This window comes from Dendrobates tinctorius, unplaced genomic scaffold (genome assembly GCF_039654945.1).
Source record: "Dendrobates tinctorius isolate UK_male_01 unplaced genomic scaffold, ASM3965494v1 ptg000028l, whole genome shotgun sequence".
Lineage (NCBI taxonomy): Eukaryota > Metazoa > Chordata > Amphibia > Anura > Dendrobatidae > Dendrobates > Dendrobates tinctorius.
In genome coordinates this window covers 13,670,150-13,684,739 of record NW_027361696.1, presented here as the reverse complement: position 1 = coordinate 13,684,739, position 14,590 = coordinate 13,670,150, and the positions used below count along the sequence as shown (strand labels likewise).

At 43.5% G+C, this 14,590-nt stretch overlaps 1 protein-coding gene across 4 annotated transcripts in view; it reads right to left on the bottom strand.

Annotated features, from left to right (window-relative positions):
• Window positions 1–14,590, bottom strand: part of SPEN (spen family transcriptional repressor) — a 134,373-nt gene that overhangs the window by 116,180 nt on the left and 3,603 nt on the right. For 3 of the 4 annotated variants that reach the window (XM_073570214.1, XM_073570216.1, XM_073570215.1), the window contains exons 2-3: window positions 6,891–7,211; window positions 4,176–4,649 (exon numbers count right to left, since the gene is read on the bottom strand). In XM_073570214.1, the coding sequence (XP_073426315.1) occupies window positions 4,176–4,649; window positions 6,891–7,211 (795 nt within the window). Of the gene's footprint in view, window positions 1–4,175; window positions 4,650–5,813; window positions 6,856–6,890; window positions 7,212–14,590 lie in introns of those variants that run through there. The other variant, XM_073570217.1, reaches the window with a different exon arrangement.

The following is a 14,590-nucleotide window of genomic DNA, read 5'->3' as shown; positions in this document are numbered from 1 at the left end:
TTGGAAAACGCTAGCATTCTGCAAGCTAATTACGCTTGCAAATCGCTAGTTTTTCCGAGGGAAAATCGCGGGAATTTAAAATGCGATTTTCCCGTGGAATGGAATTCCGGAATTCTCGCGGTAACTTCCGCGAGAGTTCCGCTACGTGTGCACATAGCCTTAAACAGAATATAACTCCAAGTAAATCAAACTTCTGTGAAATCTAACTGTCCACTTAGGAAGCAACAATGTTTGACAATCAATTTCACATGCTGTTGTGCAAATGGAATAGACAACAGATGGAAATTATTGGCAATTATCAAGACACACTCAATAAAGGAGTGGTTCTGCAGGTGGGGACCACAGACCACATCTCAGTACCACTTGCTTTCTGGCTGATGTTTTGGTCACTTTTGAATGGTGGTTGTGCTTTCACACTTGTGGTAGCATAAGACGGACTCTACAACCCACACAAGTGGCTCAGGTAGTTCAGCTCATCCAGGATGGCACATCAATGCGAGCTGTGGCAAGAAGGTTTGCTTGTGTCAGCATAGTGTCCAAAGGCTGAAGGGGCTACCAGGAGACAGGCCAGTACACTAGATGTGGAGGGGGCCGTAGGAGAGCAACAACCCAGCAGCAGGACCGCTACCTCAGCCTTTGTGCAAGAAGGAACAGGAGGAGCACTGCCAGAGCCCTGCAAAATGACCTCCAGCAGGCCACAAATGTGCATGTGTCTGCACAAACGGTTAGAAACCGACTCCATGAGGATGGTCTGAGTAACCGACGTCCACAGATGGAGGTTGTGCTCATAGCCCAACACCGTGCAGGACACTTCGCATTTGCCACAGAACACCAGGATTGGCAAATTTGCCATTGGCACCATGCACTCTTCACAGATGAAAGCAGGTTCACACTGAGCAGATGTGACAGAGTCTGGAGACGCCGTGAAGAGCGTTACCGGTTTGGCAGTGGGTCAGTAATGGTGTGGGGTGGCATTAATTTGGAGGGCCGCACAGAGGTAGCCTGACTGCCATTAGGTACCGAGATGAGATCCTCAGACCCCTTGTGAGACCATATGCTCGTGCGGTTGGCCCTGGGTTCCGCCTAATGCAGGACAATGCCAGACCTCATGTGGCTGGAATGTGTCAGCAGTTCCTGCAAGATGAAGGCAAGCTATGGACTGGCCCGCCCGTTCCCCAGACCTGAATCAGATTGAACACATCTGGGACAGCATGTCTCGCACCATCCACCAACGTCACGTTGAACCACAGACTGTCCAGGAGTTGGCGGATGCTTTAGTCCAGGTCTGGGAGGAGATCCCTCAGGAGACCATCCGCGGCCTCATCAGGAGCATGCCCAGGCATTGTAGGAGGTCATACAGGCACGTGGAGGCCACACACACTACTGAGCATCATTTCCTTGCCTTGAGGCATTTCCACTGAAGTTGGATCAGCCTGTAATTTGATTTTACACTTTGATTTTGAGTATCATTCCACATACAGATCTCCATGGGATATTAATTTTGACTTACATTGATCATTTTTATGTTTTATTGTTCTGAACGAATTCCACTATGTAATGAATAAAGATTTGAAATTGGAATATTTCATTCAGTGATATCTAGGATGTGGTATTTTAGTGTTCCCTTTATTTTTTTGAGCAGTGTATAATGGCTGCATGTTCCACTCTGAGTTAGACAATTCCTGACCCGAAAAAACACTCTCGTATTTGCCTAGGAGGTTGTTCGATGAGGTGGGGAAACTCGCAGTCTGGCAGGGAACTGCGGACTTAACAGGTATCAGAAAACATCTCTGCTATACGGTCGTGTGAATAAGCCCATAACCAGCAGCTGAACATCAGCTTCTGCATTTACCTTGGCTGATCTATTCCTGAGGATCCTCCAATGCGCAGGGAACATAATTGTGTCTTCCACAGCCTCAGAAAACACATGGAAGCAGGTGCAGCCTGAGATATATCTGGTGGCAGGTACTCAGCGTCACATTGTACCTTGTAGGATTACACTTTGGACGCATTTCTACAGTTTAAAAGGCTGAATCTCATCAAGCAGCCATAGACAGACAGTCCTAAAGTCACAGTCGGTACTAGGTTCATGATATACCGACATCTGCATTTGGCCTTAATTTACAATCAAAAAAGCATGGTTGGCTGAAATAAAAAAAGGTCTTCTAGATGTGATACAGCAAAGCTCAAAACCCTTTTGTAGAAGCTGAACACATAACATATAAGCAAAAGCATAATATTCCACCTGACTAACAACAGCTGAACCAAAGTCCATCAGCGTTTCCTGATGACAGATGGGGCGGGGAAGGATTAAACATAGTAGACTAACACGAGAAATCCTTTCTTCCTGTAATAGATAACTACCAGAGGGGTCTTATTTTTAACAACGGAGGTGAATCGCAAACCGCTCACATAATAGCAATAATTCACCAAATGAAAAAAAAAAGAATATCCACATATTTCCTGGGAAAACCCATTCTAATATTATAAAGGAAACGCATGTAACTCAAGATATTAAAAATATAAAAACTTTACTGCACACAATCTCTGTGTCTACAACATGTACTCAAGACCAAAAGCCATGAATGGTACAAAGTGACCAACGGCATCCGAGAACATCTGCACAGAATGACTTGTTCAAACCAAGCACAGGCATTCAAACCAAGTACACACCATGGCATGGCCAAAGATTTAGGCATACCTCCCCACCTGCTGGTTATCCATCCATCTCCATGTCCCCTCCTCTTTTTTGATCTAGAGCTCTGGCTCTATAGAGCAGAGGACAAAAGGGAGGTGAAAACAAGTAGGTGGGAAGGTGCACCTAAATGTCATGCCGCGAGCGCCTGGACTTGGCTCGAACAGTCATTCTGTGCTCACTGACGCCCTTCATAAAACTGCAAACACAGCAGTTATAGAAGATGATCAGCAGTCAATTAATAGACAGTTTAGACAGATGAACAACACTTCCACAGAACGATCGGGAAATAGCACAGAGTATCATCCTCAGCAGCACACGCTGAAAAACCACAAATCTAAGGCTATGTTCACTCTTTGCGTCTTTGCTGCATTCTTTTCTGCAGGCAAAACCTGCTCTCTTAGCAGTAAAGTGACTTTCAAAAAGTTTTGATGTGTTTTATTGCCTCTTGGGCATGTTTATGAAGTTTAGTGCCCCCCCCCCCCCCCCCAAAAAAAAAAAAAAAAAACCACAATGCAAATTCTTTATGTGCATAAAAAACGCAGCAATACCTTATGCTGTATTTTTGCACTTACCCATTTGCTTTCTATGAATGAAAAAACACTGAAATAAGTGACATGCTGCAGTTTCCAAAAACAGCAGTTATCCAAATCAGCCAAGAAAAAAAAAAAACAATGTGTATCCATGATAATTCTGAAATCTCATACACTTTGCTGGTACTTTCAGACGCAGCTTAAAATTTGCATTAAAAAATTCAGCAAAAAAAAAAAGCAATGTGTAAACATAGCCTTACAGATACAGAGGACGATCCTGTCATCACCTTTTGTGTTTTTGTTTTAAATAAACAGCGACAACAGACCAATACAAATATTAATCACTGTAAGAAGCAATTAAACATTAGATTTAGGGTCCCGTTACAATAAACGATGCACCAGCGATCCCGACAACAATACGACTGTCAGGATCGCTGGTGCCTCGCTACATAATCACTGGTGAGCTGTCAAACAGGCAGATTTCACCAGCGATCAGGACCAGCGAGGACGCTGGTAACCAAGGTAAATATCGGGTAACTAAGCGACGCGCGCTTAGTTACCCGATACTTACCTTGGATACCAGCTCCCAGTGTCTGCTTACAGCGCTGGGAGCTCGCTGATCGTTTCTCTCCCGCTGCCACACACAGCGATGCGTGCTGCCCAGCGGGAGACCAGTGATCAAAAAATGGCCCAGGACATTAGAGCACGATCAGCGATACACGGCGGGGGGGGGGGGGCGGTCGCTGATGCGTGTCACACACGGTGAGATCGCTGTTGCATCACAATCAGCGATCTCGCTGTGTGTGACGGGGCTTTTAGCAATAATACATGGACATTTACTAACTTTGCGTGGAAGTTGTCATCAAAGCTTCACTAGTGCAAATAACAGTGACAAGATGAATGCCGAATGATATAACCTATCCAAGCACAGCTGCAGCGAAACCTACCTGTCACTACTGGTACTACTGCTGCTGCTGAGAGAATCACTACTAGACGATCTACTCCGCGAGCCACTGCCACTGGGGGATCTTGCGGGCCTAGATGCTTGGCTGGCCAGCCGCTGGGGGGACTGATTCCTTGACTGTGATGAATGAGGCGAGCGGCTCCGGCTGTGCTGGTAGGTCCGTTCAGTCCGCCTGCCTCGTGCCTCCCGTGAAGCGTCAGTCCGATAAATATCCCTGTGTACTACACTGGGCAATGTAAACTGCTCTCGGGTCCTAGATTCATAACGTGGATCATGAGCATCAAAACGGCTTGGACTCCTCCGAGAATTATAGTATATTCCATGTTGTAAGGTCCGGTCACGTTGGTCTCGATAGTAATCCTGATCATAGTGTCGTGTCCGTTCAAACCCTCCAGTCCCACGTTCATGGTGTCCATAGGCACTATGCTCATAAGAACGCTCCCGTGTATCAGAAGCCCTGTGATTAAAGAAAAAAAGAAAGAAAAAAAAGAGGGAGGAACGATCAGTCTCCCATCACAAAGTAAGAATGTAGGAATATAATTAAGCATTTCATGCATTCAAATATAAAATGCCATACTACTAATAAACTAATACACACTAGTTCAACCATAGGTCCACATGTGAATATGACCATTTAACAACATATGGGAGGGATACATCATTTACACTACTAGTCTGAGGGCATCACTGCACGTCGGACGGCTGCTCGCACAGTCAGCAGAAACAAAAGGCCTAAGAATTAGACAAGGAGTATATAGTCTTCTTTTACAATCAGAAAGGGATTGTTATATTAAAGCACGCTAGCTGTAATAGTATGTACCTTAGTCAATGTATCTAAGGGGTTGGCTGACAATGTAGGAAAGAATGTCCAGACATCCACAAAAAGGCTCTGCACTTCTAAGAGTTTTTCAGTGTTTCATCAGGATAAAATAAAGTATACGCCACCTAGACAGGCAGTTCAATAGAGCACATCTCTACTAGGAGACATTTCTTCCTGCCATGTTATCTGTGCTCACTAAGCAGCCTATAGCACAGTTTCCTATCCCGTTGCTCCTAGATCGCACTTTAGTCGCTTCTGTTCATACAGACGGCAGTTCTTCTACTTGCTGGTAGAGAAAATCAGTCAGAAAAAAGCAGAAAGATGGACGGCTCTTCAGTAATTATCCCAGTATGAGCAGCCTATCTTATTCTCCCGGCCCGGAAGGTTAAGATCATGTTTGCAATCTTGACTCTAGAATTTCCCATAGGCAATATTAAACGTCTAGCACATCCAATCACACCAAATCAGAAATAATCTGTATATTAAGATAAGTCTTCAGCAACACTGCAAAGGTGAGAGGCTGCAACACATTGAGCAGGACAATAGGCTTCATGGTCAAGTATTAGGAAAGCAGAACTACAGATAAAAGTGCCATTGCTTAGAGTTATATCTAACAGAGGAAACATCAACACAATTACTAAGATGTAACAGAGAAAGGAGGAAGTAAAGTTGTAAGAAAACTAATCACTAACAAGCTGGAGACAAATCTATTAGTGCTAAGGTCTATAGGGGTTAGTGGAAATAAAGAAGGACTTTGGGTTAGGAAAGGGGCGGAATATATACAGGGCAGCACATACCAACCTTTTCTGAGTGAGGAAACACGACCTACAATCCCAATTAAATCTAGGGAGTGATTTGAGAACATAACTTCCCCAATTTGCTCCCTTTTTAGGGTACATCCACCTTCTTAATGAGGCAAAAGGGCAAAGATTTCAAATGAAACTTTGGTTCAACCAAGAAAAAAAACAAAAAAAAACAGGTAACCAAAAAATAAAAATAAAAAAAGGAGCAATCCGCAGAAGAACGGTGTCCAATAGAGAGGGGAGGATTTACCTTTCTCCAACCCCTGACTTCGATCAAAGTTATCCGCTGTGGGCTTTGGGGAAAAAAAAAAAAAAATACACACATATATATATATCTCAGGATGTCCCATTGCAGCTGCTGTTTTCAAGGAGACCATATCCGTTAGCATACGAGTATCATGTAAGTCACAGGGGTAAGGTATAGACATCCATACTTGGTACATCCTCAGGCCACCAAGTTTGCTATTTTATGCCTTGATTTTTTTTTTCTTTTCAGATATTATAGTAACACCATCCTGAATTCGATCATTCCTGTATTAAAGTCCAATATTCAGAAAGAATTTAATATCCCATATTACACTCCACGTAATATAGATTTATATTGCCATGTAATTGAATAAATCCCAGTTTTGCTGTAAATCCCAGGTGTATAGTCTTCATTCTTCTTAAACTATTCCCAGTCAAATGAGTACAATCCAGAGCGGTCAGAAGATATGTCCCAGCGATTAACAATCCATGACCAAGGGCAACTCCACCAGCTGAACGACTTTACCTTACACCAGGCCCCAACGATACATCCACATGGACAGCAGCATGTTCCCGCAGGGAAGGTAATCCACTGGAATAAACACCATACTGCAGACTAAGTCAGGTCATACATCCAGCCAGCTGCAGGAAGACTCCCTTACAAATCCACAAGGTCCCAGCCATTAGGATAAGAATTATATATTTCCAAACCCAGAGGCAGCATACAGATTTCCCAAAATTTTAAATCCATCAGGGGAACCTAAAAGTTGTTTTTTTTTCTCACCATAATAAATACAAAATACCTGCCTAACGAAACCTTACAACTTACCCATCAAGTCTCCGTTCATAACGTCCTTCGCGTGCATGAAGTGATTGTGGGGGTCCATAAGTGGGCCCTCCACCACCTCCTCTGAAACCAGAAACCTCTCTACTACGAGATGTTATGGAAACTGTCTCATCCAAAACACGGGCAGCTCCCGGAATAGTGCCCGGCTCGTTATAATCCGTCCGTAGGTCTCGGTCCCCCATTTTGTTGACAGCATTGTGCGCTTTTTGTGCACTTTTAATATCCACAAAATCCACAAACGCTGCCACTCCACCATCAGATCCACGTTTAGGTAAAATTTTGACACTTTCGACGCGTCCATATCTGAAAAAAAGTAGGAAAAAAGAACAAATTTAAGAAAATATTAGACCAAGACTAGAAGGCACTTATATTTTTATCATATCCATGGTTAACAACAGCACACACATTTTATTAGAGCACTGCATCAGAAGCTAAGGTCTGGGCTGATCTTTGGGTTTGTCAGATCAATTTCAGCTTACCAAGATTAACCAAACTAGGACATTTATCTTTGCAATTAGAAGTGGCTTTCATAAGACAAGTCCTTACCTGCTAAGACAATAACCTCTCTAAAAATGAGAACATTTCAGCCTGAAGGTTGACTAATGGCTGAAAACTTTTCGCATTCTGTCCTCACACCTGGCAAATTAAACACCTTGTGTAAGCAGGGTAGAAAGCAACAACCACGCCTGAGCGTTTCATGCCCAAACTTGCATTAACTATTGAGAAATTAGAAGTCTCAATTAACCGATATACGTCGTGAGTAACCGAGCCGGCAATTACAAAATAATCAGGATGCCATCTCACATGACAATCACTTACCAATGCTAGAGATGAACAGAACAATCACCCTTGTCACATTATCATGTAGCAGAACATTTCTAGAACAGTCAATTTGGGCATTAAACTGAATCTGTCTCGAGGTTTATGCTGCCTATACACTAGTATTGCCACAGACTGCTTTTCTGTAATATCACAATATAATATGTGCCGTCCATGTCAAGCGCAGCAGTCTTATGAATTGTGTGTCCACGCTGTGGCATGACCACCATTCATTCGCCGCTGTTCCCAACCCCACCCACCTCTCATCCTCAGATTTCTACTGATGCACTGTATAGCAAGAAAATGGTCAATCATCGGTGGCAAGGAGTGAGTGCACGAGCCACTCATCAACCACCCGTGAGTGACACAGTCAGGATCTGTCACTACTCTGCGCTGCCCTCAAATTGGGTAGCACAAGCCTGATAGCAGATCTCTCTTACAATGTACATCATATCATACATTACATTGGAACAGGCAGATATGACCCGCTAATAGGGTGGGATCACGTCTTATTCACACCTGGAGGCTATTGCACAAAAAGAAGCCACAAAAGTGAACACTTAGTAAAGCATGAGTGATTACTTACAATTATCTATCCTCAAAAAGCCAACTGTGTACTCAGATTGCAGGTGAGGCATGCGTAAACTATGCACTTAGTTATAGTTCAAGAAAACTGATGATTTTAAACAAAATGATTGTTTGCTGGGTCATCGCCCGGAAAGACGGCGGACATGTTTAAAATTTTAAGCAGATTATTGCTGGTCCATGAAAGATCCTTGTGAAAAAGAACATTCCCAGAACATTTGCTTCATCCGCACCTCGTGTCGTTGAATATGGTTGGACCAGTTTGGATTACTCGCTCATTATGGACAACAATGTGTATGGCTGTGTCAGCTAAAATATCGTTCATTAGACGACGGCTCATTTCAATGTTGTTCAACCAAGAACCGACTATGTAATGTGTACGGCCACTGATAAGAGCTTTGTAAATTCTCTTTAGGTTAATGTTTGGGAGAAAGTTAAGATTTGCTTATGTAGGACGTCACAGAAGAATAAAAACCACATAGGATTGAGGACACGGCCCTAATTGAAACCGTCCCGAGCAGCAGTTTGCAGCATTATGCAACAGGATAAAATGCATTTCTAGCTGGATTATGACAAGCCATGCTATTTCAAAACAAAATAAATGTGCCATCACTCACAGGTCTTTTCACAAGAAACCATCAAGAAAGCTAAATCTTAGCAATTGCGACTAAGGGCCATGATTGTTGTGCACCACGTGCTCAAGATCAGAGATCACTAAACAAGATTTAAATGGGAGACATACAGTCGATGTGAGAAGTTATCATTGCCCTCAGATAAGGGCGAAACTACCATTGCACCCATATAATATGTTCTCACAGACCATGTAGCTATGGATTGCCGTGTTCACATTACAGGCAATGGATGTGTCAGATGTTTACATGCACAAGAGATCTAATGTTCCAAGCATATGCTTCTAGCAATCAGAATCAATGCAAGTGTCCATCAAAAGGGCTAAGGGCTCATTCAGATGTCAGTTTTTCTCCTTCAAGAGCTTCCAGTGTTTTTGACAGACTGCACTGGTTCACATGATAGTCTATAGGGCAGTGTTCACATGACCGATTTTTTCCACAATCCGAGCAGTCCGCCCTGAAGAAGACTTGTCCAATATTTATCAGACTATTAGGTCATGTTTGCCACTACAAATTTATGGATCCATGCAAAAAAAAAAAAAAAAAAATCAGACCACGCTCCGGTGCCCTGCGTTTGCCGTTTGTTTTTAGTAATGTCTGTTTTTCATACTGATTGGAAAAGCTTTAGAAACCTCTATCAAGTTTCTTTAGCCAATAAAAATTGGTGAACTCTGAGCAGACTGATGGTGATAACTGATCGGAAACTGATAAAACAAAAATTCCCAACGAACGAGCCCTGAGAGTGATCATAGGTACAGATTTGTGGCAGATGGATGAATCAACCTGTTTATTCACTAAATAAAAGCGCTTTGTAATATATCATGTGTTCAAGCGCGTAAACCAGTTTCACATGCAGATTTTGGTGTTGATGCACTCCTTGCATTTTGCAAATGAAGAAATTAGTGATGAAAATTAAAAAATGGCTCACTGCAAATCTAAGATCCACATGTCAATTTCCTTGCTGTAGTTTTCCCAATTTCTTTATCCACTTTTGGTACTATAATACACAAAAAAATTTTCTGGACAAAACACTAAATTGAGAATTGACAGCGCATCCGCCCCGTGTAAACGTACTCTGTCGGTCATAGATAACTCATCTATGGCACTGCACACATACATTTAAACCTTTGGAACAAGTTTCAGACTTGTCCATGTTTTTTTTTGTTCATCGCGTAAGGCCTGTTTCACACTTCAGTTTTTTGTGTCAGTTAAAAGCCGCCAAAAAGGTGGAAAAGCGGATCCGTTCCTAACTGATGTGAACGGATGCCGACGGATCCGCTGAATGAAGAATTTTGAAGGAACCGCTGCCCGGGAAGGGGGTGGGGGGAAGAGAGAGAGAGAAGAATTTTTTTCTCTGGCCGCCAGAAATGATTACAGGGTTAAATTTCCTCCTGACTTCATTCCTCCGGGCATGCGCTGTATAAAAATGCGGATCCTGCAGTACAAAAAACGTTACATGGTCCGTCTAGGCATCTCGGCGGACGCAAAAAAATTGTCGGATCCAACGGTTGGTCATCCGTCAAGATCCGCTGGTAATGCAAGTCAATGGGGAAAAAAACGGATCCGCCAAAAAAAATGGCAGATCCGTTTTTTTCCAAAAACGGCGGATTTTGACTGATGGTCAAAAATGGAAGTGTGAAACAGGCCTAATCAAGAGTAGAAATACAGCAATAAATTGTAATCATTGCACAACATAAAAACACTACATAAAACCTGCAGATGATCACCTGGCATCCCCACACGGCCATACACCAAACATCCACATGAATAAAAGCAACAAGAACTGAATTTGTTGATTAAACAAAATTACACATACAATGTAAAGAAGAAATATGTGATATCGCAGCTACGTAGGTTATGGCCATTGCAACAAAGATGCCAGTTATAAGACACTCTTATTCTCTGGGTGCAAATCAGCTAAAGACAATTCCACTTGTCACACTCGGCTTCTATAGCCAAGAGATGTGACAAAGAGCAGGGCTGCCGAATCTAAAAAAATCCCAACATGCTGCAGAATGTGACCCTGACGACAAACGGCCTATAAAGCAGTGAGTCACTACATAGGCATGTGAACTTGAATACACACACTTGTATAACCATTACCCATGATAACTTATGGGAGATAAAACTGACCCAAGAACAGCAGAAAAAAAGCAAGTATCCGAGGACTGAAAAAGACTAAGAAACAAAGTGCAACCAAACTGTGCTCCCTGCAGCCCTACAACTCTTCAAGAGCTCTGATGTCTGTTTAGAACAGCCAGCAATTCTCAGTAAAAAAGATGGCGACAAAGATTCCAACAAGCTGCAGCATGAGAGCGAATCAGGTCGACAGAGGAGATCCATCTGTGTGAGGGACAATAGGTAATAATTGCTCTCAGACACAGATTTTCAGCAGAGAACTTAAAAATATATAACAGAGTAAAAAATAAAAAAAAAGAGAGAGATAAGTAGTACACTAAGAGCCAACCAATCCAATGTTTTGGTGGTTCGCCCCCCAAACAGTATTTAGTATGATGAAAATGACAGTAAACATATTGCTGAAGCAATCAACCCAGCAATTCAAATGTTAAATATACCAGACAAAAGCATTTATGCAACAAAAGGCTGAGTAACTGCAGATATTGAACAAAAAGTCATCCCCACTCTGTACAATAGCAAAGTGCTGTTTACACATCCACAAAGACAATGAGGCTTTAAGAAAAAAATACCCAACAATTTCTACATAGGAAAAATGGCTGCATCTCTCAGTACAACAGAGCACATGTTCTGTGGAGCTCCAACTCTGTCTTCAGGGGCTGGGGGATGGGTGGGAACAAGGAGTGCATGGAACAAAAAACAAAATGCAGAAGGGTACAGAGCTAGAAGCGCCTGTCTGGAGACATGTCTGCACCACTTCTATCACTCGTTCCGATTTTTATTTTAGGATCCAGGGCACGATATACTATTCGGATTCGCAGCTAACATATTATCATGTACAATAATTATTACAAAAAAATCTCGTCGCTCAACGACGTACACTCGGCAGACACCGTGCTTCCAGTAATAAACGCTTATTGTGGATATGCCACCTAAATCCCTCCCTCGCTTCATCTCTTAGCAACATCTCCATGGTAACTTAGGGCACAATATTTAAAGCCTTATTCAGGTGCTGTGAAAATCCTAGCAACACAAGAGGCTGTATTTGCTCAGTCCTAGAGTACAAAATGTCAGATTAATCGGGGGTCCAAAAATAACCCGTGCTGAAGGTGAGAGGAGCCCTCCTGGCATATAATGGGTGCCTGCATATAACAGCAACAATACAGAGGGAGAGGCAGGGAGGAACATGGCGGAGTGGAGGGAAGGCTCTGTGTACACAACTTGTGCCCGGATCGCAGACGCTGGGGGCTTTGCTGCTTTCAGCAAGCCAGGCAGCCATTTTACCAAGGATCGTCCGCTCCGTGGCTCTCGATGATATGGGTGGGAGCGGGGTGGTCACAGATGGGAATTATCCATACAAGGATGAGGAGTATGAGATGCCGAGATGACAGCTTCCCTTCCCCCACACCGTACAATAGGCTAAAGACATTTTGTTTTTGTCCACAGAAACAAGCGGAGCCATTGCCCCTCGCTAGGTACATGACCCCATCACAAGGAGTGCCGTGTGGGATTCTCTGGGTCTATTCTCAGCCCAGCAGCCATGGACAGAACCGGTTCCCAGCCTTAGATTCCCACGAAATCTGGGACTATTAGCCATTATGAATGGAGAGCAATGACATCTAGCAGCTACGCTCCCCTCCCCCCCACACACGCAGAGGGGAGGAAGGGTAAAATGTTTAATAATTCACCAGCCCAGAGCAAAATCACAAACAATACCAGCATCTGCACCTCCAGGATAGCGCACACTTCGCTATACATGCACCTTAACGGCCATATAACAGTCCCTTTGCATGCACATGTCCAGAGGTATCCAATGCTACAAATATACTCCCTGAAAAAAAAAAAAAAAAAAAACTGGATTCTGCAGAGCTCACAATTCGCAGGATAGAATGTGCTCAGATCCAGGAAAAAAAGTGTTCTGCATGTGCCTTAAGGCTGTGTGCCCACGTAGCGTTTTTTTAAGCATTTCGGCGACGGTTTTTAAATATGCGATTCTGCCGCGGAAACTCTTAAAAAAAGCATTCCATTCAATTATAATTGAAAACGCACATGTTGTGCCAATGGTGCGTTTTTTTACCGCTGCGGAATCGCTTAGCGGTAAAAAACGCAGCATGTTCATTAATTTTGCTGAATCGCCCGCGATTCTGCATACCATCAATTGTATGGCCAAAAACGCTTAGGAAAACGCATGCAAAAACGCTTGACAAACGCGTCAAAATCCGCATGCATTTTCTCAGGAGCAGGGTGTGCGATTCTGCTCAGAAATATTCTGCTTCAGAATCACTACGTGGGCACACAGCCTAAATGTGTGCACTCCACAGCCTACGCTCACATACACAGAGACCTTAAAACCGCACATGGCAGCATGGAGTCTGTGCAGCAGTGTCTACAACCCCTGCAGCCAGCAGGCAGGTGTGAGATGCGCAACACTGGACCCAAGTCACAGCCCCCCCCCCCCCCCCCCAACAATGGCCCCGAGTCATAGCCGGGGGGGGCAACACTGGCCCTGAGTCACCCCTCATTTGCTCTTTATTGATGGCTTTATGTTTTTTCTCTTTAAAGTCTTTTTCTTTTATTTTTCCTCGACAGATTCATGAAATGTGACTATAAAATGCCGCCATTTACTGGCATCTCTCACCCTGATCCGAGGCTGCAGTAAAGTTTTTAACAGATTTTTACTATGGTGCAGCTGAAGACTAACGTACAACGTAATCTGACTTTTCCGCAAAAAATAAAAGTCACGAATCAATAAAAGATTAAAAGCATTTTTAATTTTGCACAAAACTAAGAAACCACATGCAACATTTTGTCAAATTTGGCACAAAAAATGGCAAAACACTAGGCAAAACAAAATACTTAAAAGATGCAAATGGTAAATCAGGGCCATCGAGTCCAATCACAGAACCACTAGAATGGAAGGGGAATGACGCAAAGAGGGGGAACATCAGGATTAACCACTAAGCCAACAAAAGGGGGGGGCACATCAGGATTAACCACTGAGCCACCAGAGAGGGGGAGGGGGCGTCAGGTCCAACCACTGAGCCACCAGGAAAAGGGGGGGGGGGGGGGGGGAGGGGAACGTCTTTCAACAACAATTATAAGGCCGGGGTCACACTTGCGAGAAACTCACGAGTCTCAATACCCGACACTCGGGACCGGAGTGTGCGGCTGTATGTATTTCTATGCAGATGAGCGCTCCGGTCCGAGTGCCAGGTATTGAGATGCAAGACCCGTGCGAGTTTCTCGCAAGTGTGACCCCAGCCTAAGGCTATGCGTGCACCTTGCGTATTTGACGCGTTTTTTACGGTATCGACCCATTGAATGCACACAGGAAAACATGCATGCAAAAACGCACTAAAAACGCAGCCTATTTTTCCACAGCGTTTTTGCTGCCAAGAGATAGAGAAAAACTTGCATAAATTTCTGCAAGCAAATACGAAACATGCGCACATAGCCTTAAAGAGGGTACAGAACAGAATCGGAGACAGATCCCGACAGAATACTGGTGTGCAC